The sequence below is a fragment of the Rousettus aegyptiacus genome, unplaced genomic scaffold, assembly GCF_014176215.1.
Source record: "Rousettus aegyptiacus isolate mRouAeg1 unplaced genomic scaffold, mRouAeg1.p scaffold_m13_p_1, whole genome shotgun sequence".
NCBI lineage: Eukaryota > Metazoa > Chordata > Mammalia > Chiroptera > Pteropodidae > Rousettus > Rousettus aegyptiacus.
Genome location: NW_023416284.1, coordinates 158,116,047 through 158,142,086, shown reverse-complemented (window position 1 = coordinate 158,142,086; position 26,040 = coordinate 158,116,047). Strand labels below are relative to the sequence as shown.

Here is a 26,040-nt window from a genome sequence, read left to right as displayed (position 1 = left end):
CTTCGGGTTCGGTGTAGAAACTAAAGTGCTAATGACTCTATCCATCATTACAGAGCTTTACAGACATGGATCATTGGATTAGACAGAGAAATTCAACTGTGGAGTTATTGAAAGCAGAGAATCATGTGGGTAGATTTGGTGTCACCATTTGTTTTGGTGAATTGAGATGTGGCTGTTTAATGTGTGACTGGTAATCCTATGCAGAGTGCCATCAAAGCTGTGGCAATTGGGACAGTCTGTCAGTAATCTCCAGAGATGCTGGCACTGTGCCACCTCAAGTGGGCCTGCCAAAATGGGAAAGTCAGCCATCGCTTTGCCCTTGGTGAGGTTTGTCACTGCTAATGTAGTGTGATATGGCTAGTTTCTCAGCCAAAGGAAATGTCATTCTTTATGAAGCAATAGATAATTTAAGCAGTAGATTGAGAGTAATAATTGCAGAATAAAATTAGTAAAGGTGATGAAAATAGCTCTAAAAAATAACCAGAGAAAGGCTGACCTCAGAGTAGCAACTGTTATCAGGCTAGAGTCTATGAAATTGGTTGGTCTGAACCTTCTGGCTATACAGTCTTTTATCTCTCCAGGCAAATATGGCCTTGCTCCTGTATTCCATGTGAGCATTGCCATGGAACAGTGGCAATCAGAAGCATGATTTTTTTAAAAATGAGTTAATTTGAACATATAAAAATTTTAACTAGTGAGGTATATCACTATACTATTTCAAATTCTCATTGCTCACAAAGCTCTTTCTAGTACTGCCATGTTAGTTGTCCTGTGCCTGTTTATACTGCTCTGTGAAATGCCAGGATATTTACAGTATATTTAATTTCCATGAGAGATTTTACTATCTTTCATACTGTTTCTTTTTGAGAAAAATCTTATAATTTTGCATTCATTATAATGGAGGAAAAATTCTTGGACAAAATTAATCTAAGCCTAGAAACATGTAGTTTATATGTGGGCAGGTCATTGAAAACTAATTTGAGAGAAATATTTTAAAGCCAAATTATTTAAACATGTAGAATGTGATTGGATTCCATAAAAAAAAAAAAAGGAATAAGATATATTAAAAATCATCCCACTGTCTGGACTTGGTGAAAATTCTGACATTCCAGATTGTTGTTCTTAATTGTGGCTGACACATATCTGAAATATTAGAATAACAAAAGGCAGTATATAATAGTAGGACAGTGAGTAAAGTTGAAGTGATGTCAGAATGGCTAATGGGACGTATTATAAATATATCTTGAGATTGTGAAAGACTGGATGCATTTCTTTAAACCCTAAAAAATTGGAAATGTGTAGGAGATATTTAATTTGTTCTTTAAAGAGACTAAAGTACAGTTATTACTAACGGTTTGAAGCTTTATGGTGAGAGATATAAGACTGATTATAAGGAAGAACTTTGTACTGTAGGACTATTAAAACTTAAGAATGAGCTACTCCAAGAGGTAGTACAATTAAAATCAGTGGAAGTATCCAAGGATAGCCTGGATGAGCACTTGCTAAAGATGTAGGATTAGGCTGGATTCTTTTTAAAGATCTTTTTAGCCCTGAGAGATGTACCTGTAACTAAGAAAAGAAAATATACAATCTAAATACTATACTATTACAGAATTGACAGAAAGCAAAGTAGAGTGTTTGGTGAAATCACTAAGGACAGTTTGAGTCTTTGAAGGACATACGTGGCTTGAATAAGCAAATATTTAGTGGGGATAGGTATTACTAAATATTAGTGTATGTTTATGTGGATGGAATAGGAACTACAGGAGGAGGATCTTATGGAAGTGTAAGGTTCACAATGGGAAGTAGAGGTAAGTACAGTCTATTACAGGGTTAAGACTAGGCCGTGATATGGAGACAGTAGCAGGAAAGAAGCTGCTATTAGCAGTACAGACATCAGGTAGTGAGGCCCTGGGACTGGACAGTGCTGGTGGAATTGGAAAATATATGAGTAGAGGAGAGGGACAAATGAAAGAAGACAATAGAATTTTGTATCTGGTAGGTACCAGTAGACTGGGGAAGAGATGAGAATGAATTAATAAAGACAATTTTCTAAATTTCCTCAAAAGGTTATTTTTTTGCAGCCAGTCGATGAGTTCATTTTCTCATTATCTGTCTTATAACTAATTTAACTGTGAGATTTATTTGTTTACTTTTTTCCTTCTGCCTTAATAACTCCATATAAGTTATCCTAAATATTGAAAAATGAGGCTACATTTCCATTTCTTTAGATTCTTTTTAACCTTAAAAATTTATCAAGACTGTTTGAAGCTTTGGCTAAATTAAACTTCTGGGTATTCCAGGTATCACTTAGGAGAATTCATCTATGGGAAGGCTCTTGGCTTCTCTGTGCCTCGTGGCCGACGGAACAGGAGGGATGTCAGAGAGGAGTGTTATCCATGTCTGTTGTTCTTTCCAGACTTGTAAACTGCTCTTGACTTAAACTGATAGATGAACACTAGCTTGCTATTTAATTCTAATTGTCTCTGTTTATCCTTCATTTAAGCAGTAGTGATTTTTTTTTCTGTGTATATGCTGATTTATAATTAATTCTGCTCCACTTAAAAGACCATGTTCTATTTGTCAGCTAATTGCTATCACTCTTGTCAGCCCTGTTTTTCCTTAGGACATTGGTTTATTTGAGTTCATGGCATTAATTTCTTCCTTCATGGCTTCATAGAAAGAATTATGGTCTGTGTTCTTGAAGTAAAGTCACTGACCAAGTATGATTGACTATAATCTTTTAATTTTACATTCGGCATTTTGGATATGTATCTATGTAACGATGAGCATCAGAATATTTAAATTTAATTTTTAGGACTGTTGAATGTTCCCGAGGTCATTTTGGTTTGCTTTATGCGGCTTTCTACTATAAAGGGTTCAATGCCTTAAAGATATAGTGCATTCTTTTCTCTTTTCAATAATTTATAGACTCGAGAGTTTGTTGTCTACATATCACATAATTGATTATAAATGAATAATGTGTGGAATATTCTTTATCTTAACATCCCTGGAGCATACTGTAAAAGCTTGGCAGTCATGGAAGCAGAAGGATTTCTTCTTATCAATAATTATAAATAACAACTTAGTGCTTTTTCTGTGCAGGAAAAATGTACTCCCCTACCATTCCTAGAACTGACCTTAAAGTGCATTTCCAAGATGTGTAACATCAAGCACTTTACAACTGTCTATTGATCTCTTGTTATCAGTATTACCACATGGGGGCTCTGACAGCAGGTGGGGTTTCTTCTTTATGAGGAGTATAATATAAACACCTAATATTTATAAAATAATTTTATTGTAAAATAATAATAGATATAGAAAGCCACACATGGCTAAAAAGTATGACTCAAGTATTATCAGCTATGCATCACATAAATCAAGACGGAGACTTTCTCAGCCATCTTACAGGTTCTTTCCAAGTACTGCATCCCAGGCACAACCGACCCATCTCCTAAACCACTACAAATAACAATTACCATGACTTTTAGACTTTGTGTTTTATCATTTTTTTTTTTTAATTTACATATATGTCTATAGACACTGTGGATTATCAGTCCTGTCTGCTTTAAAAAATGTCTCTCGAAGTCTCTTTCAATCTGTGGGTTTACCCTCTATCCTTTTTTTTTTTTTTCCCCTCACAAATTATCTGCTGAGGAACCCAGCCATTTAAAGTGTAGTTTCACAGAGTCTGTCTGCATTTAATGCTTGCATACAGATGTCTTCTTCAGTTCATCATGTTCTAAATTTTCTGCAAATTGGCAGCATGATGCAGAGTCAAGTCTGATCCTTTAGCAGTGCTAGAGGAGGCACCTGGTATGATTGCAGGAGGCACAAAATATCTTGGCTTTCTTTTTGTGGTCTTGGTAGCCATTGATGCTTACTACCTATATTCATTCCTGGAGGTTGTAACTTGTAATACTCTAATTCTATTATTTCTTTTGTATATGTTAGTTAATAAAGAGACACTTCTCTTCATCTATTATTTGTCTACCCACTGACATAGTTCATTAGGAAAAGGAGGATAAATGCTGAAATCTCTGCTTTAGTTACTGGTTTTCAATGTAATGAATTTGCTTTCTATCATCCTCCAAAGGCGACTGATTCTTCTCCGTTTATTTTAGTATTATTAACTTATAGACAAACATATTTAATGGACTTAAATGTATTTCAATTATTACTATTATTAAAACTCAGTGTGCCCCATCTTTGGCCAGTGGAAACCACCAGCAAGAATCACATGAAATTCTCTGATGAGGTTTTTGATTTTAGAGAAAAAGATTTCCTTAGGGTTTCTGAACAAGAATAGACTCCTGAATGTGTATTTACAAAACTGGGAGGGGAAGGGGTTACAAGATGAGGGGCAGTAGATACAAGTAATGATGAGATGACCTGAGACAGGCTCTCTGTCCTCTCTACTCCATGTCTTCAGCTAGATCATGGGCCAAAATTTTTTGTACACACCTCATGGAAACATTGTGAGGGTCATCTGGACGCTATATATGGAATCTGTTTTGAAAATATAAAATGCTTTCTAAATGCCAGGTGTTGTTACTTCAACGTGGTGATTAACCAATAAACACAAGATTGATATATTTTTATTAACCATAAAAAATGAGAAAAAAGACTGAAAAGTCAATTCATGTGGGCTTGGTGAATGGTTACTGGACTCCATAATGTCTGAAATCTGGGACCATGTCCATGGCACTGACAAGTCAATGGAATGAAAGCAATTGTCCTTGCAGTGAACTATGTGAGATTTTCATTTCTATAAAGGTCAGTTGAATGGCTTATGCTAGGTAGCATAAACCTAAAAATAAGTGATGCTATCTTTTATTGTTACCGTTAAATGGTAATTGGAACATTTTTGTTAAAAAAAAAAAAACTATTTTTAAAATGGAAATAGCACTCCTAAAAAACAGAATGCTATAAATAGAATAATATCATTTGTTTCCAGAGATTTCTGATATACTAGAGCGATGCAAACATAATAAAAGCAGGATATTTCATGGCAAACTTTGGTGGTAAGGTTAAGACTATAATCCACGAGTTATCTTGGGGTAAATGCAGCAGCCACAAGCGCCACCAGCAAGTATTCTCTGGGCAAATAGGAAATGGATTAAAAAATATATATATTTTTTAATTTTCAGAAGTTTTTTTAAATTAAAATTTTAGTACTTTTTCTTTTCACTTCTATATGGACTTCTGTTATTTATGATCTTTTTTGCATATCATTGTTATTAATTTGCTATGAAAGTCTCTATTTTTTAATAAAAAATTATTTTTTTATTAAAAAATTATTTTTTTAATGTTGTGGTTTGCTTAAGACATCACCTGTTGAGTTTATTTACTCTAGTTAATCATACTTTCTAAAATGATTTTTACTTTTATTTCTATTTTTCTTGGAGTTCTGTCACATCATTTCTGAGTTTTATTAATTCAAATTATTACTTTCTGTCATTAATTATTTTTTTAATACATTTTAGCTCATTTTGAAATATTAGGTTGTGGTTTTGATGTGTTAAGAGGACATAATTTTTCTGACTACTTTCCTTGAGTCATAGCCTGCTTATCATCTTTTAAACTTATAATTCTATATTGGATTTCACCTTTATACTTTTAATTGCTCATTTTTATATGAAATCAGTTTTCTTGACATTTTAAAATAAGATTGGGTTCAGAAAAAACTTTTCTGATTTCACAAAATCCTTCTTTTGTTTCTTTGAGTTATGTTTAAAAACACAGCCACTTGCTTTCTGGAATTTCTTGACTTTGTTCTCACCTCCACTTTATCTAGACCTTCTCTTTCCTTACTGTGTCTTATTATTCTGTCTGTTTTCATAAGGCATATTCAGAAAGAGTAAAAATTATGCTACTGCCACCAACTTCCCAGTATCCCCAGATCCAGTGGTTTAATTGCATTGGTATCCTTGACCTACTCACCCTCCATCTTACTATGAATGTATGGTTTTGTCTTTGTAAACTCACATGCTTTTCATTTCCACTTTCTCCAGTGCAGTTTGAAGCAGCCAGCCAATCTCATTATATTTCTTAGTTTGTCTAAAATGTTCTAAGGTAGCAAATACCTGGTAATCCAGAACTTTACCTTCCATGGGTATTTCATTAGGAATTTCTCATTGTGTTAGGTTGCATATCTCTATTACCATATTACGCTATAAGCAGCAAGCAGTGTCTCCTTTACCAATGACAATAGACTTCATAGTGCCCTTAAATCTAGTCAGATTAGAGAACCAATTCCTGAAGACCCAGTACCAAACCAACTCAGGAAACTCATCCTTAAAAAAAATCTGTTCCTCCAGAACCATTACTGGTAACGAATTTATCTCTAACAGTCATGAAAAGCAAACCCCGATATACATATATATTTCCAGATTTATTGTAAGTGATTGGTTTATGTGATTGTGGAGCTGGGGAGCATGTCTGAGTCTGTAGGGCAAGCCCTTGGGAAGAGCTGATGGATTCAGGCAGAGACTAAAATTGATATTCATAGGTTAAACTTCCTCTAATATAGGGAAGCCTCGGCTCTTCTTTTAAGACATTTCAACTGATTGAATCAAGTCTACTCACATTTTCTGTTTAACTTATGTCCATTGGTTATGGACTTTAATCCCATCTACAGAATACCTTCACAGGGGTATTTAGGTTAGTGTTTGATTGAATAATGGTACGTAGCCTATCTGAGTTCATACATCATAAGACCACCACAATTATCAAATATGTTATTTGCTTAGATATTGTATTATTTTCATAATACTGCTATTATCAAGATTTGCAGTTAGAGCTTTTGCACAAATATAACACCTTAATACTCTCAACATCTCTGTTGAGTAAGCAAGTACAAATTGATATTCCCATTTTTAGATGACAAGGTAGAGAATTGAGAAATACAGTAGTCGTTCCTTTTTCATGGTTTTTCTTTCCATGGTTTCAGATACCCATGGTCATCTGAGGTTTGGAAATATTAAATGGAAAATTCATAAGTTTTCAATTGCATGCCATTCTGAAAAGCATAATGAAATCTTTAGCCGGCCTACTCCATCCCACCCAGGATGTGAATTACCTTTTTTTCCCAATGTATTCATGCTGTTTATGCTACTCCTCCATGAGTCACTTAGTAGCTTTCTGGGTTATCAGATAGACTGTCATAATATTATAGTGCTTGTGTTCAAGTAACACTTGTTTTATTTAATAATGGTCCCAAAATGCAAAAGTAGTGATCCTGACAATTTGTGCCACAAAGAAGGCCTAAAGTTTTTCCTTTAAGTGAAAAGTTGACTTAATAAGGAAAGAAAATATATATATATGCTGTGATTGCTAAAATGTATGCTAAGAGTGAATCTCCTATCCATGAAATTGTGAAAGAAAAATAAATTGATGCTAGTTTTGCAATCTCACCTCAAACAGCAAAAGTTACAGCCACAGTGCATGGTAAGTGCTTAGTTAAGATGGAAAAGGCATTAAATTTGTGGGTGAATGACATAAACAGAAAATGTGTTCCAACCGATGGCAATATATTTTCCCAGTAATCATTGAACACATACGAAGACTTTATCAAAGGATCCTCTGAAATGAGCAATACCAGGCCATTTACTGCCAGTAAAGGATAGTTACACAGATTCAGGAATAGATTTGGACTAAAAAATATAAAATTACTGCAGAAGGAGAGAGAAGAAAAGCCCATATTTGCTTAATTTTTATTACGTAATGTTATTATAATTGTTTTGTTTTAGTGTTAGTTATTAATGTTAATCTCTTACTGTGCCCAATTTATAAATTAAACTTTATTGTAGGCATGGATATATACAAAATAACACTGTATATTTGAGTTCGGTACTATTTGTGGCTTCAGACATCTACTGGAAGTCCTAGAACATATCCTACGTTGATAAGGGGGACTATTTAATAGGAAATTGTGAAACTAATATATGGTTGTTTCAGGCCTACTTACTCATCTCTCTTGTGTGGCTCCTCATATTGATCTCCTTCTGCCAATACTACAAAGATATCTATATTTCTTAAGTTATAACTCCTTTCTCGTTTACTAAAAAACTTTTTTTCATTACAATTGTGATCTTGATTCTAGTAATTTACTATCCCCAGCACATTTTTATTTTGCTTTATATCAGAGTTATAATATCTTCCACCTGTCTCTTTTTCTGTCTCAGACATCATTCACCTTGTTCGATCCTCATATTGCCAAACAGTAAATACTTCTGTGAACTTAGTGTTACTAGTTTTGTGTAATTATTCCTAGACTACCATTTTCTTATTAAGTGCTTAATCTATTGAAATAAATATAATTTCTAATAGATATATAAATGAGTGCTTTTCTCAAATAACATGTTTCTAATTTTAGAAACATAATATTTAGAAGATAGTGTTTCTAAATGCTTCAATTTAATTGTTCAGTAGTGATAATGATGATAGCTGTGTCATCCTTGTGAGAAAGAAGATATTTCCTATTACAGACAAGCCCATGTAAAGAACCCTCATGTCCTTTGGATGAACTTGGTTGTATTGTTGTATAATTCACCTCAACCTCACTTAATTAATAGTGAGCAAATTTACTTGGAATTAGTTGTGCAAAAAAGGGCAAATACTGACAAATCATATGCCATCTTCTTAATGCTATTAAATAAGAACCTACATACCAAACATAGGAAAACAGTCTCTTTGCAGTTTCTCTAACTCTAAAAGAATGAAGGAGTTATATGTCATTATGTGCTCAGGAACACCAGTGAAAAATAAATAAAACAATAAATGTAATTGAATTTTTTCTTCAAGTCAATAGAGTGAAATAATCTTTGCTAGTGTTCCAAGTGCCACATTATTTAATTTAAAATTAAATTGGATTAATTTTATTCCTCAAGCTTTGAAAAGAGAAGCTGAGATAAACTGTACCATGTTTTAACTGTACCATATTAACTTTTAGGATTTGAAACTGAAAGTAATTGAAAACTAAATGTGTTATGTCACTTAACAGGAAGTCCAGAAAGTAGGAGGCTCTAGGAATTGTTGGCACCATTTCAGACACATGATCAAGAGCCTAATTCTATCTTTCTTCTTGATATGCCATTCTCATCATTTTAGGCATGACATGCAGAGGAGGGCAGGATCCACTGTGTCTTCTCTAGAAGTAAAGAATATCTCATTGGCCAGAATCAGGGTTCACCCCATTTTTAGCTCATCGCTATTAAAGAAATAGGATCACCATGATTGTTTTTGATCAATGTGTCTCAAGCTGCAATATCTTGGTGCATAACATAGGGATCTTGTTGTAATACTGACTTTGGTTTAGTAGGTCTAGAGTGATCTCTAGACTCACGTTTGTAATAATCTGACAGGTAATCCTGATGATGCTTGTCTGTAGACCACACTTCAAGTTGCAATGGGTTTGGTTAATAATCTGCTTATTATAGATGTTGGGAATTAACCAATATTACCACTAGACTACTTTTTGCCAGAAAGCAAACTTGTCAAATAAGTACTGCAAATATACTACATGATGAAACTTACTTAGTTTAACAGAGGAGTAATAATGCTTAGGGATTTCAATGACTTGCCAGGGTTATTTGGTAAATGACATGTCTCAGCAACCTATACTGGAGACAAAATACAAAAGAAAACATGAAAAGGATCTGGGAAAGGAGGAAGAGAAATAGACAAAAGCAAAGTGCTAGGTTATAAAACTTGGATCATATAATTTTATGATTCATTTCACAGTATGTCTCAGAGGTTGGAATATTTGTAATGGAAAAATCATAAAAAATGTTGTAGCAGGATAAAGAGCTTGTCACAGAAAAATAAATATATAAAGGGCAGGAAACTATATGTAAACATTGCTGCATAAGAGGAATTTACCATTACCTCTTAATTCCTTATTTATAGTTCTGCCCACTCTGCTGAAATGATAACTTGTAGTAAGGCAAAGTCCTATTTTATGGATTATAAAGAAAAAAATTATTATTTTTGACTTCTGAATGTACATGTAATCAATTGCCACTTTCAACCATAATCAATTACTGGTAGCTGAGTAAATAAAACAATATCTAGTGTAGCAGATTATATTTTCGCATTGGTACAATGCATTGATCAAGGCTCAAAAAACTAATTTGTTGGACTGAACCTATAATACACATGAAAAAAAAAGCAGATTTGATTTGGTTTAGAAGAAATATGGGTGGATTTTGTTGTCATCAAACCTAGATTTGAGTTTTAATGTTGTTACTAAGAGGCTATATATCAAAATTTTAATCTTTCTGAATCCTGATTGTATGATCTTTAAGTGGAAATGACTGCCATAGTAAGTTTCTGTGAGAGAATGATGATAGATCCAAAATAATAGCTAATATAATATCAGGTACATGGAGGTGCTTATTAAATGATTATTTAATGTAAACTTGTATATTTCAAGAGATAAATAGATTGTAATTTACTATATTCGTTAGTTCTATAAATAATATGTATCCAATATAAGAATATGTTGTAATTATGTTTGTACATTAATACACGCAGATATAAACATAGTGTAATCAACTTTGTGATCTCCTGATAGGATCACCTTTAGCAGGTCCTTCAATGTCTCTGACTCATTTTATAGTTCAGAAATTAGCTTGGCATAGTGATATCTAGAGGTCCTAGAGGTTCTATATTTAAAACTTCCTTTAGTATTAATTTTAATGAATGATTATTATATATTTCATTACAATAATTTATATAAACCTAAGAAGGAATTATATGATTCCTATTTCTAAGATCAGTGAATTTAATTCATTTTAATAAAGAACTTGAACACCCACTAAAATATATGTTAACATATATCTGTAAAACTTGAAACCCTACCTTTGGAAAGATTTCAGTACACAAAGTCTAAAGGACAAATATGAAATATGTTATAGAAGAGATTCAAGATAGAAAAGCCAGGTCATTACATTTTTATGATAATCTTTTGAGTTTCTGAGGCATTATCCATGATAGTGTCAATGGGAGTGGAAAACAGAGTATACTTAAATTGATGGAATGCGAAGTGAAGGTAGAGAGCAAGGAGCCAGACGCCATAGCTTAAATCACTGTGGGGATCAGCTAGGAATGTCTAGGAGTTGTTCATTTCTGTCCTTGGATAACACAAATTTTTCATGAGAGCAAATGACCGATTCCAGCAAAAGTCAATAGTTCTCTTGGAATAATTGCAACAACAACAACAACAACAACAACAACGAACAAAAAACCCCACACAAATTAAAATCTTATATTGGCAATTCATAAACTATGGAAAGTTAAAAGAACCCAGAATTATTTCAGGCTAAAAAAACTCTCTGTGAAATGGATGGTTATAAAGTAAAGGGTCAAAAAGTGATGTCTCAGTGCTAATGAAGAAGATTTAAAGAATGGGACACAGAATCACAAGAACAGTTGAGAATCAGATGGTGACTATCATACCATGGGAAGTTGGATGTTACAAGATATAAGGTATGAAGAAGGCTATTGGATGGCATTGTGACCAGGGCCATTTTGGGGTCACTGATATTATTAACAGGACTGTGGTGAAGAGGATAATTTGTCTTGGTAGATAACTGTGATGAGAATGGTATTTGGGCATGCTGGGAATCCCAGAAGTCGAGAGATTGTTAAGTGGGATAGTGGAAGAGTGGTTTCTAAGTGAGGAACCAGAATAAGGAGATCTTTCATGAATGCAGGTAAGATAGAAGAAAATATGTCCTCCTTTGAGAAAAGTTAGGAGCAAAGTGATATTGTGAAATGAATGCTGATTAAGATAGAAAGATAGAATAATGGTTATTAAGAGGGAAACTGAGTACTTAGAATCTCTTCACAAGAAACGAAGGATTTTTGAAAGGCATGGAGTTAAAAGGTGTGAGTATGTGTGTGCTTGCACAAGACAATTTATAAGGCAGTGCGGGCAACAGAGATTGGCTAGTTTTGCAGAACTGAGTGAATAATTGGTAAGAAGAAAGGTGACAAAAGGTTGAGAGTACAACTGGAGGGATGAAGTACGAATATGAGGTGAGAGTGTGTATGGCTGTAATGAGTGCTGAGTTATGGTCCACCTTTCTAGTAGAAAGATTGTATGAAACCATGTGATAATTGAAAAAAATGCTGCCCGAGGTTTACATGTATAAAGATCTTTTGTTTATGTGATTTGTAGGGAGAAAAAAACCTTAGTTTCAAGTTTATGGATTGCTATTTCAGGGCTTTTGAATATAATTGCTTTTTCTCATTTATTATTCAGTGGAATGATCAGGGATCTTGGTATAAAAACCGTGGAATGGATAGATAAAGTACTTAATTAACAGAATACAGAATGAATAAAAAAACACAAAATCATAATTTTTTGTGTTCTTAATTATATATGTATGTGCTTGCATACACATACATGTATACATTGCATAATATATATGTATCATATTTCTGATATAAAGAAGCGTGATTAAAGATACAGTTATTAAGTAATAAAGTATTCTCTTTATTATTTATTCGGTCAAAAAGTACAAAGTATTTCAAACACACAAAAATTGTTGAAAACAATAAATGACCCCTAATGTATGTATTCACTGCCCTAATTTAATAGATGTTGAAAGTTTTGTTTTTGTTCATATCTTAATTTTTGTTAAGGAATTTTTAAAAAATTTATTTAAACATGCCTACATGTGTTTCAAGTCAGTGGAATATGGGAGCTGACTTGTGATTGCCGATTGTTAATTTTTCAGGAATTTTAAGAACCAAATAATATTACACTGATATTTTGAAGGTGACTATAATAGGAGTATTTCCATCACAGAAATTGAGAAATGGTAGAAATCACTAATTTATATTTTTAACTAGATGTTCAAAGTTTTTACCAAAACAGTACTGGTTTTAACTGTCTTCCTTTAACTGCTACCTTATATTTTATTGAATGGATAAATCTTAGTTTATTTATCCACTACTCAGGAATATGTCAATCTTTCCCATATTTCTCTCTTACAAATTATTGTGAGTTCAGCAATCTTGTACATATCTCACTGATCGCATATACAAGTGATTCAAATGTTGAAATGTAGAAGTGGAATTGTTGAGTCCTAAGATTTACACATCTTCAACTTTACTAGACAGTAAGCAATTATTTCTGAAATGACTATATCAGTTTACACTTCCACTAGTAATTTCAGGGTATTTGTTTCCCATGTCTAGTAGTATGAAACATCATATATCTGGTAGTATGAAGGTATACCAGGGATACTTAACATTTCATGAACAAGAAATGAGGTTGAGTATCTTCACTATTTATTTCCCAAGGTGTGGCTTTTCTTTGTTCTTTGTGCTGTCTTTGACATATAGAAGTTTTAAAATTTAGGTTGAGGTTTTTCTTTTTATAATTATTAGATATATACATTTCTCTTTTTATAGCCTGTTTATTTTTTGGTAGGGCTTTTTTTCTTATCTCTTCTTACTGAACTGTAGATTTTTATGTAACCTGATTATTTATCTTTTGATGGTTATTTCCATAAAAAATATCTTATCACAGTTTGTGGCTTTTTTCACTTATTTATGATGTCTTTCAACATATAGAAGTAGTAAATTTTATTATAGTTGAATTTTTACACCATTTTTTTTATGTTTATTGGTTTTGTGTGAGTCACTCAGATATCATAAAGATGTTTCCTAATATTTTATTTTGAAAATTGACAGATAAGCTTTTAACATTTGGGTTCGTTTGATTACTTCTCTTAAGTGGTAAAAATTCTCTGTCATTAATGCCAAAGAGATAGAAATTGCAAAGAGTACAGATTTTGCTTTGACTTTAAATTATTCATCAGTATTTCATCATTCTGTGGTGGTTGCATGCTACATATTTAGAATACTTAAATGCATCGAGCATGGTCTTGATCTCCTGGTGGGGATACCTTTACAGCATAGACAGTATAGTATAAGGGCTAACGTGAGCAGTTAATCATTTACCATGTATATTTTCTGGGAGAAAGTGAGCAGTGAATCATTTACCATGAAGCAATGAACTGTTCTTTTAATTCATATTCTCTGGCTAATAGCAACTTTAAGAAAAATTGAGATTATTGCAATAGTGTTGTCTGCACTACAGTCTTTAAAGGATGCCAGTATTTACCTACATAATTTTCCTGATTGAGTGACAATAATAAAAGCTTGTGGAGGCTACATAGACATTTTCCTGCTAATTTAGCAACAAGAACAGTTTATCACAGGTATTAGTTGCTAGGATGCTTTAGATTTCTGGAATGTTATGAACCTGTTTTTCAAATATTGATTTCTGTTTGCAGAGACGAAATGGAGAAGATATACCAGTAGCCCAGACTAAGAACATCAATCACAGAAGATTTGCTGCTTCCTTCAGATTGCAAGAAGTGACAAAAACTGACCAGGATTTGTATCGCTGCGTAACTCAGTCAGAACGAGGTTCTGGTGTGTCCAATTTTGCTCAACTTATTGTGAGAGGTAAACTAAAATTTCTTTCACTGCATGAAATCACATGGCTTTATTGTAACAAAAGCAACATTGTAAATATTTGGTATGATTTTTAAACCTAATTCTCTTGATTTAGGTCACACAAAATTATATTATTATAGAAGTTCTGATAATGTCTTAAGGTAAAATTATGACTGGTTGTATAGTTTGTCAAACAAGTTTTCAACAAGTGTTTTCCGTCAAATGAAATTTCTCTTAAAAGTTCTAATAGGGCTGGCCATATAAAACACTTGGTTCAATATTGCTGTCATCTCATTTAAATTTTAATATTAGGTTCTTTTTTCCATTTTAAACCAATTCCAAAGTTATAACATTTATTCTTCAAACCGTTGTGGCAATGAGGTGAAGATCAAAGTTCTTATCTCCATGTAGACAAATTTTACTGGTATCAAAACCCAATGTGGATGCTTAAGAATTATGGCCCCCTATAACATCTTAGACTTGTTAAGAGGTTTCATTAATATTCTTGAATATTAAGGTTACTAGAGGAATTGTGAGAGATTTTGACATATCAGTACATGTCTGAGGTGGATACATATCTGAGGAAAATAAGTACAGGTACACAATGTATAACACATACAAAATTTACTGATCCCTCTTTTATTTCATACTATGTTTTAGCTTATGGAGATACAGTTTTAAATAAAGTACAAAGTCCCCGCCCATATGAAACTTAGCATTCAGGTTTGTTAGGCACACTGCATAGAAAGATATTAAAAATAGAGTTTTTAGTTCTGTTATGAAGAAAAATAAACATGCAAAGTGACAGGGATTGATATTTTAGTTAAGAAGATCTGGAAGGCCGCTTTGAGAAGTGACAACTGAACTGAAACCTAAAAAAATGAGGACATCTGTCATGTGAAACTAGAGGAAATACAGCTTTGTTCAATAGGCTATCGAGCATCAATCAATAATGACACAAATTAAAATAATTATAATTCTGTAAATCTCTTCAAGCAGACGTTTGGCAGATTCTAACAAAAACATCTAAACTAAATTGAGATTCATCAAAGACATCAGCAATGGCATTTGTGAGTAAGTTTTGTTTGAGATAGGATCTGATGGTTGAGAAAAAGCTGCCCAGGTGAGGGGTGTAACTGTGATGGGCAGGGGTAAGAGAAAGTAGTGCCATTGTAGAGAGTAAGACATGTGTCAAAGCCCCGAGGCTTGAAGGAAAATGAGATGCGTCCATATTCAAGTTAATATATTTTATAATCCTTGACATCAGATGTCTTTTACATACATTATTTCAAGATTTACTTGATTTTAATACTTTAACCTTTAATACTTTCAGAAGGAAAAAAATTGAATTCCAGCCTATCTCATAATTGCCCAGAGCCACAAAGATTTAATAATTGACTGAGCCAGAATTTAACCCCATGTTTCTTGATTTCTGACATTGGGTACATTCTTTTCCACCACAGCTTTATCTCACATTAAGTTTATTAAGTGATGCCATTAACCTCTTGTAATGCTTTTGTCTTGAGATATTTTATAGCTCATCGATAAAAGTGTTCGTTTTTGCAGATTGATATGATTCTATTTTCACTGAAATGCCTCTCATGTCTCCAGCACAAATCACCTACTTTTAAGTTCATGAAATCACAGCCCCAATTAATTGAATAATAAAAAATTGTGATAATATTTGACTCAAGGGTTCGGTTAGAAAGAGTTTATCTTCTATTCATTAATGCTTGTGTTTTTATCTTTGTTGAGCTTCATTTCAGCATCTCTCTCACTTGAGCCTACTTTTTAAAGCCTGAAGACATCTCAGGGTAGATGCCAGAGTGTTTAATATGTTGGGACTGTAGAAAGGTGGATGTGTACCTGAGTCATCATGCTCATCGTGTCTGCACAGTGTACTGTATGTGCATTCATTATACAGCCACTGAAGGAGATGGCAGCTTTTAATAGTGCAGCTAGAATGGTTTTGAACACCTTAACATTTTACATATACTTATAATTATGTTTTGAGGACATGGTCCTTTGATGTATTCAACTGTTGTAGAAGTCAAAGTTGTAGTTTTAAACTAGGAGCTCCCTTTAAAGATATAATTTCTTCTTTCATATGCTGTTTATTTTAAGAGGTTGATTTTTATCATTACTAAATCTCCCTTGTTTATCTGAATCGACAAGTAGATTTTACCATTTTATCAGTGTTTTATTATTATTATTATTATTATTTGTTTGTTTTACCTGGTGTCTACATAGTGGCTATTCTAAAAGTATTACTTTAAAATAAATATTGTTTTCATTAAAATTATAAATAGAGAATTCTGATTTTATAGGGAATTTTGGCTTTTTTTCCTTTCCTTTATTTTATTTATTTTTTTTAAAGTCCTGCTGTTTATCATATATTTTCCTTTATATTTTATATCATACCTGTTGGGTTAAAATATGACAGTACTTTCAATACGCTATTCAGAGAGTCTGGTAACAGTTTAGGAACATATTTTGATAGTTTTTGCAGTTTTATTTTTCTTTTCAATATATTTTAGTTTGTTATCTAATATTTATAGGTGATCCTTTGCTTGCATTTAAAAACTAATATAGAGCAATATATTTTCTGGTTTGTCTGGATAACCACCAAATAAATATTGCCATCCAAAAAAAACACACCCTTCGGGGGTCAGCTGTCCTGGTGTTGAACTAGTGCTAAGAATTAACTATGGTGACAGATCCTGTCTCTCATTGGCACTTTCAAAGCTGACATCATGTTACATGGATACAAAAGATGGTAATTTTAAGGGAAATTTTGGGGGCAGTGATATGAATAGTCTTTAATAAGAGCTGGCACAGTATTGCCTGTTGTCAAAGATGACCCAAGGGTAAGAGTTTATTAGTGCATTTTCTCCTAAACTGAAAGTGACATGGCATGCTTAAGGCTTTTTTGTTGCTGTTTGTTACAAATAAAAATTTCACTGCAAAATTCTCATGTTGAAGAGTATTGATCTGTGTTCCCACAGCCAGAGGAAGAAAAATAAAGTATACTGAAATAGAATTTACTTTGTCATGGCTTTAGCATTGCTTCCAGATCATTTTGAGTAATGATAACGTCTTCAGCTTGTGGAAGCCAATCTTTATTGACAAAGAAGTTTTTACAGAGATGAGATGAGGAACAGATGTTTTTGCTTGATGTTCCTAGAAAATTGAAGTGTAAAAATGTGAAATACAGGTGGAAATGGTGTTTACAGGCTTTAAACTAAAAACATTAACTTTGGAGTCTAAGTTATGGTATAGATTCTCATTCTCTACCTCATTTGCAATCTTTTCCTTTTTTTCTTCTGTCTGAATCACAGACCCACGTAATTTCTAAGCAACTGAACCACAATAAACTTTTATAAAATTCTCTGACATTTTTTATTTCCCATTGTTAGTTATGCTTTATATTTATTATTGCTACAACCGCCATTTTTATTCCCATTTTTATTGTTATGCTTTATATCTATTATTTTTATCTATAAAATTTTAGTTACATTTTAAATTATTTAATGTTAAAAGTACAGTTTTTTGTTTGTCTTTGTTGCTGGTTTGATTTTTAAGTTTTAGTATCGACTATTAGCCATTATCAGAATGCTCTGAACATAAGTATTATTAATATTTTTACATATTTTTAATGAATACTAGTGATCTCTAGTTGTAAAGTCAATGTCAATCCCTTTATTCAATCTTAGTCAGTGAAGATGGTTCTGTAAAACAAATTTTGGTGTTTAAAATCATGAGGAATTGGATTGTTGTTGACCCTTTCCTTTGTCAGACAATGCCAAGTAGCTTAAGAATAAAAGTATTTACTGACTTTTGTAACTGGAAGGTGCAGAGATAGGCTTTGGGGCTGGTTTATTTAGTCATGAAGGACCTGGATTCTTCCCAATTCTTTAGTCTATGTCCATGGTTTTTAGCTTCTTTTTTAAGGCAAGGTTATGGTCACAGGGTAGCAGTACAGCTACATACTTCCTTGGTTTAATCCACCTGGGGAGAGAGAGATTACTACTTTCCACCAATTTCAAAAATAGCATTGAGAGACAACTAGAATGTCTCATAGAAAGCTTTAGTATAGTAGGATAGCTTTTATTCTGAGAGACTTACTAATGCTAGTCAAGGAAGATGGGAACCAAGGAAATATAAGAAGCTACAACTTAACCTTGAAAGACATACAGAGTTTGGAATTTCACAATGTGAGAGAAGGGTGTTACAATAAGTCAAGTAACAGTATGGAATGGTGATGTGTTAATGGAATCAGTTGCCTAGTACCAGTTATTCACTACTTGTCTGTGAAAAAGGAAAGAAGTCTAAACTTTGTATTCAAACTTTTCTAATTTTGCTCTTAATCATCTATAGGTATATTCAGACCCTGTGTAGAACATCTTTGCTTTGGTACCTATCATAACTTTGTGTAAGGACATTCAATACTTTTCTAAAAATTAATAAATAAAATTGTTTAGTTGAAGACAGAGTGGTTGGGTTCCGTAAAAGATGTAGAGAATGGATGATGAACCATATAACCTCCTCACCTATAGATGGAGTAAAGATTACTGACATAATACAGGGAAGTTTGGTGACAATTTTTTTTATGCAGTGTCTGAACCAGTCTCTTTCCTTTTTAATGTGAACTAGGAAGATTGACTTAAATTAAGCATAAATCTTTTTACTCGAAAAAGTTCTTGATTCAATCAACATGCTGTGTTCTATTTACTCTTTCTGTATATATCAGTGAAAAATCAGGTCTGAATATTTTATTTTAATATTTTTATATTAGAAGTAAGGACACTTAGGAAGTGGAAAACCATGACATACTTTACTAATATTTTTGTTATTTGGTGGTTAAAGGCCATGCAATTTCTAGTTAGAGTCCTTTAGCAGTCTGTTCAATACCATACACTATTGATTTTTAACTAGTTTTCATCACACAGCTGTCAGACTCATGGATTCATATAAAGATCCTTTTTCTTAATGGTGTCTTGAAGATAACTTTTCTCTGCTTCTATTGTGAAAACTAGTTTAATAGGAAATTTGGAGTTATCTGGGAGAATTCAATTTAAACACCTATGTTTAAAATCTGAACTGTAATAAAAGTCTAAGAACACATGGATAAGCCACATAATAGTTTTCTTCGAATGCCCCTACACAGTTAGAGAAACACATGAAGCATGTCAGGGGATATCAAAAGTCTCAAATTTGGAGGAGACTCTTAATGTCGCATATCTAAAAATTTTACTTCGTTACCCTTGAGTATTATAAATGAAGCATTTGGAGTCTCCTCTCATTCATAGTAGCTACTTATAATTCAGGTGATTCAATGTATGAGACAACTGGTACATTTTTAAATTGTAAAGGAGCAAAAGGATATAGATGTCCTTATTTTACATAGGTACATTATTATCAAAACTTTGGTTTAACCAATTTTGTACATCATTACTCCACATAATTTTTCGTATTAATTTTCTCCTCCTCTGAGTTTTCTTATGCTACTTTATAAAATTAATAGTGTAGCACTTGTTTTGCCCAAGTAGTTATCTTCATGCTGTTTATTTTCTGTTTGTTTTAAAAATAAAAATACAGTGAGAGTTCTTTCTCAAAGGATATCTAATTGTATTTGCGTAGGTGATGCACATGTGGATCTCTACATAATGTTTAGGAGTTGAGGAGCTGGTCCTTGTTTTTGGAGTGAATCTTTCCAGAGTTTGTTTTTGTTTGAGCTTTTTTCTTAAAAATTTGAGACAGATCAAAGAGAAAGGAGCATGATTTGCATGCCACATATTCTTTCTGTTGACCTCCAGGGAACTTTATTTTAGAGCACTGATAGCAGGTCTTTACTTTCCTCATGACCTTCTAAATTCTGTTCTCTTGGAGTTTGTGTTAAGTGAAATTTAGATCCACTTCTTCCAAAAGACTTACATCAACTTCTCAGATTAACAGTGTTTTTGTAATTTACATTCCCCTCCTTGCTCACTAGTTTTCTTTCTGTTATCCCAAACCAAAAAAGAACTAATGAAATAAATTTGTAACTTCATTGGAAAATACGTAGCAGCCTCTATTGAGTACTTAAAATAGCAAGTAATAGGCACTGGGACATTACGAAGAAAGATCATACAGTCTCAGTCAGCTCTTCAGCATTTTTTAATTTAATTATTATATAGGAATATGTAAAATTTATGGTGCAGCGTTTTCACTTTCATTTTGGTCACTTTTTTTTATTATTAACTCTATAGAAAAAAACTACTGAAGGAACTATTCCATTAAAACTCTTTATTAAGCACTCATTTTGTAAACAATGTCATACTGTGAGCATATTACGGAATGTTAAATGGAAGCTCTATAGCTGACTGATTAAAATCAATCACCGAAGTAAAGAGATAATTTATAGTTTTTAGTGCCACAACGAGAAAAGGTGGTGATATAAGTGGTGTGGTCAAACACAATTTCATTATTTATTGCTCTTGAGTCTCTCCATTTCCCCACCACTTCATCTTCTAGAGAGTCAATAACAGCATGCTTCCCTATCAGTACATGACTGATGGGCAAGTTTAGTTGTTCTGATTTTTGCAGTTAGCATAAACTATTAACCACTCAGATGTTCACATCATTTTAAAAGCTAACTGATACACATTCTGCTTACTAGTAACATATAATCAGGAACCTGACTTAACTAAGAATACAAACTAGGAAACTCACAGAAAACACACACGAAATGTTAGGTAGAAGTCAAATGTTAGGTAAATCAGTCAAAAATGACTTGTTCAAAAAAGTATGTCATATTACCAAAGAAAACAGCTTTCTTTTCCATCTGGGTTAATATAATTTATGTTATTTCCTTTTCTACAAAACATTTATTCTAGTAGAAATAAAAATCATAAGGTCAATACAGGTACAGATAAACATTTATATTTTGTTATTTCTCAGAATGGATTGTTTTTACTTCGTACTTAATAGTTCTTTTTTTAAAAAAGGAAAGCTATATCATTTTAGTGTTAAAAGTGAGTATTTGGGTAGTAAAAGTGAGGACTGGGCAGATATTAAATAATTTTAGCCAAATATGGGCAGCTTTTATCAATGCATGATTCATAAAAACCTTTCCTTACACAGCTTTATCTTCACTCTGATGTTTGTTTTTGAAGATTTTGATATACAGATGTGTTCTCATCTTTTACCAGGTATAGGGATTAGACTACTTTTACATTTAGGATTTAATTTGGAAGTTAGCTTGGTTGTACTCTCCATTTTCTCCTGAGCCGTTAACTTAAAAGAAAAAATTGTTGTCGTTCTGCAGTATTGCACAATATGGAATCAGATTTATTTATATTGTCATGGAATTTGTCATTGTGTTAAAACAAAGAAAGAGACAACAAATGAATAATTACTCATACGCTTGTTGAGAAGTTTTACCCACATGGTATTTACATCTAATTGCCATTGGCATTTTTTTTTTCATTTTTATATACACATGGTAGAAATGATTGGTGCTCTCATGTTACCATGTTACCCCCTCTTCTAACTTCCTTTCACATTAAGTTAAAAAAAAGTATAGCCCTTTCCTGGTCCAAAAGGCCTTAAATAAAATACCTCCTCGGTACCACCTAAAATTTATTTCCTATCACTCACCTCTCTTAATCTGTAGCAGGCATACTGACTTCCAAGCATACTCCTGCCTGACAGCCTTTACACTTACTGTTTCAATCACTGCATTTCTTTTCTTAAAAAAAAAAAAAGTGTGTGTGTGTGTGTGTGTGTGTGTGTGTGTGTACATGCTTTCACATTCATTCAGATTTTCCCTCACTTTTCTCCAAAATACCTAAAGGCCAAATGACAATAATTGTCTATTACAGAAGATAATTTATCAATTTTGTTTTACAGTGTTTTTTCTCCCATTCTTTAGCTCTAAATTCTCTAAAGCTCTTTATGTAATGTCTACTATTAGTATTTGCAGAATAGTATTTGTACAAGACAATGACTTCAAATATTTTTGTGTTGTTGGGTGAGATACAACAAATGGAAATATATGTTAGTTGATTGCATCCTTCATTTATTTGAAAGTTATGGCATATCTTCAGGGCAACTAGAACTTTTTTTTTTTAAATTCTCTGCCGTTACTTTCATTTATGTAACCATCTAATTTTTCCTTATACTTTTACAAAAAGACTCCTCCCTGGACTCCCTACATCAGTGCTTGCCTCTTCCAAATCAGTCTTCACACAGCAGCCAGACTGACTATATTATACAAAGTAAGTCAGAGAGTGCTCTCCTGGCTCTAATGGCTTCTTGTTCGTGCAGCATAAATTCCAGATATCCCATCACTGTCTCCGAGGCCCATATTTATCTGGCTCTGCCCATGTCTACTCCTCTACTAGACTACTCTTTCATGAGATTTTCCTTTGCTCACCAACTCTAGCAATATTGGCTTTCTTTCACTTGCTTTGATGCACCACGCTCTCTTCTGCCCTAGGGTCTTGCTTTTTCTGTCTGCAGTGCTTCTTCTCCAGTTTTCGAAATTTTACCGTATTCCTATCATTTGCCTCCACCACTAGGTTGAATAAGTCAATAACTATTCCCTTTTACTTGTTCATATTTTGTCTCTTTAGCCAGCACTGTCGCCAACACCCAAATAATTGTTAATGCAACAAAAACAGCGTGGGTTGTAAAGTGCCATATGAATGGCATGGACTGAATGTTACAGAGGGTGGCCTCATTGTTGCCTTGGGCGGTCATAAAATGGGTTTAGGATGAGGTAAAATTTCACCTTACCATTGATGGATGGGTAGGATTTGGATAGTAGACGATGAGTAAAGGGCATTGCAAGTAGAGAGCATGGCATGGGCAAACACACGTTCTTGGACTAGTATTAAATATTCACTATAACATAGTGATTTCCAGGGAAAAGCTCTGTAATGAGTCTGAAAGTGTATTTGAGGCCTGACTATGGAGCAATTTGAATGCCAGACTAAGAAATGCAGGGTCACTCCCTACACCCCCACTCTGAAAGTAAAACATTCCTATGAAATCTTTCTTAAGCTGAAATGGTGTAAAGCGAAGAATCAGTTACCATTAGTTTACATGGGATTTTTTTTTTTTTATCATTCCCAGACCCCAAATTCAACACATGTACAATGTCTTTATTTCCTTTACCATAATCAGAAAGCTTAATTACATCCAGTGTAACATCCTTATGAGCCCTCTTAGGCTTTTCTGATCTCTTGGGACATATCTTGCTAATGGATGCACAAAATAAGTCAAGATAAAACACAGATACTTGCAGCCACAGTTTGAAATTATAGGGCTTGATGCAGTGATGCTGAGTAGAGTTTCCGGGGAAAGAGCTTGGCGGGGCCACACTGGCTACTTGGGGTGACACTGCGTATATAATGGCTCACTGCAAAACAATTGCTGAACCCTATTTTTCCTTTTTGTCTTGTATTGTAAAAACAATAATCCACGTTGGATTTTTTTTTTTCAGTGAACAAAAACAGTTATTAATGTAGGTGCTTCATAAAAATGAAGTGGTGTAACGTGAACTTTTGAGAAATGGGGGATACCTATAAAATAAATTATTGTGTCATTTGATTTGGAGACTTCTGAGAGTTTTGGAATAGGTTACTCGTCTTTATATCTGTCTCAGAAAACCAGGATGAGAGATGATTTGGAGAATGAGTTTGCAGCGAGTAAGTTGAAGAAGCTCTAAGGTTCATAAAAGCTTGAGATGATGAGGTGTCCTTGAGGAGGGATGTGGTGAAAAGAGCAGGTCAGTGGTGAGAGATTATGGTGGAAATATTATTAAGGATATTATGGAATGATAGGTGAAGTAGTCAGCCTGAGATATTAAGTGAAATATGGTATTATTGACAGAAATTGGAAAGACTTATAGAGAAGATAGATGGCAATTTCAATTGTAAACTTGATCAGGGTACTGAAGATAGGTTTAAAATCTTTAGGCATGTGAAAAATACTCTACTAATTTAGAGTATTGAACGGCTTTCGACATAAGATAAATTAAACAATAGGTACGTAATACATAGAAATGTTTTGTATTTTGTAAGCTTACATTTTATAGACTTTTGCCAATATTAGAGTTTTTCATGTTAAACTTAGGATAAACATATATTCAATTAAGTAGAAAATTTAAAAAGAAGACCCTGACATGGTTAAATATGTCTTTTTTTCTTAATTTTTGACATTATTCCTGTGTAAAACCACATCTAAGATATATGATGTTTAATTTTTCTTTTCCTTGCTGCTTCATGTAGATTCCTGGTTGGATTCCAGACTATATGTTAAGTGGAAAAAAAAAAAATCCCATTCTTTTCTAAAACTTTTTACTTCATGGAAATAAGGCAAGTTCTCTAAAGACCTCCACTTTCTCTGCTCTTCAGAATCGGTTTGTCCCTGATAATAATACTCCTACACATGTCTTTTTTCTTACATCAATTTTTTAAAACACTGGAAGGAATGGGCTTTTTTTTCCCCCTCCCCTTCAGACTTTTGGCCAACAGCTTTTCTCTATTCTCAAAGAATGTCATTCTCTGCAGTTGATGGTTTAAAAGCATTTGCTTAAGGGTAAAGAGTTCCCACCTCCCATAATTTTCCTATGTTAAAACCCTGACTAAGTTTGAGATTTTTGATTGTGTAGAATTGTTAAAAAGTAGTTACCATGACTAGACTGGTTGATGCATGGTCATGATGAAAGTCAGGATGTTTGGGATTCACCATGGTTGGTAGAAATGCAAGATGACAGAGAAGTCATATATTAACGAGAATTTGAATTGGAAACTGGATTGAAATGTTTCCAGTGGCAAATTGGTATCCGGTTTCCAATTCAAATTCTCGTTAATATACAACTTCTCTGTCATCTTGCATTTCTACCAATCATGGTAGAAACAGCATTCAGATGGAATGAAATTAAAACTCTTTAGTCTTGGATAGTTTATGGAATATCAACCACTACATAACTGCTATCATTTTTGAAGATCCTCTTAGCAATGAGCTAAAAAATAAAAATTGACTGGTGGGAGATTTATTTTAAGAGGCAGTTTTCACAAATATTCTTGCATCTAACTTTAAAAACTTCGCTTTTGTTTGCGCTGTCACCATGTCAAGGATAAACTCAATGTTTTCCATACTAAGTTCCTTAAGTTATGATTTTTACTACCAAACATATTTGAAACTCTGATTGATAGATTTTGTGTTGAAACATTGCAATTAAATATAGTTAGAGACTATTTTTTCTTTTGGATGTGTGTACCTTTGCACTCAGAAGCGTCTATGTCTGTCTGTATGTGTCTCAGTTTCATGAACAAATATTAAAATTGAAATAGTAATGCAATTCTGAAGCCTAAGTTGCAAAACAAAATAAAACAAACAAAACGAAGCAAAATAATACATTTCTCTATAACTATTAGAATTTCATAACTCGGGACTTTTAAAAATCATCTTTTAGCATCAGCAAGCATGAGTAATCTTTTCTGAAGAATAGCTCCATAATAAAGGGAAATCAATTACTATTAGAAAGGCACTGGAGGTTAAAGGCATTACAGG

The 26,040-nt window shown here is 33.2% G+C and overlaps 1 protein-coding gene across 9 annotated transcripts in view; it reads left to right on the top strand.

The window, feature by feature from the left end:
* Positions 1–26,040, top strand: part of PTPRK (protein tyrosine phosphatase receptor type K) — a 474,269-nt gene that overhangs the window by 259,094 nt on the left and 189,135 nt on the right. For all 9 annotated transcript variants that reach the window (XM_016157105.2, XM_016157108.2, XM_016157109.2 and 6 more), the window contains exon 6: positions 14,313–14,487. In XM_016157105.2, coding sequence (XP_016012591.1) covers positions 14,313–14,487 — 175 coding nt within the window. The remainder of the gene's footprint in view (positions 1–14,312; positions 14,488–26,040) is intronic.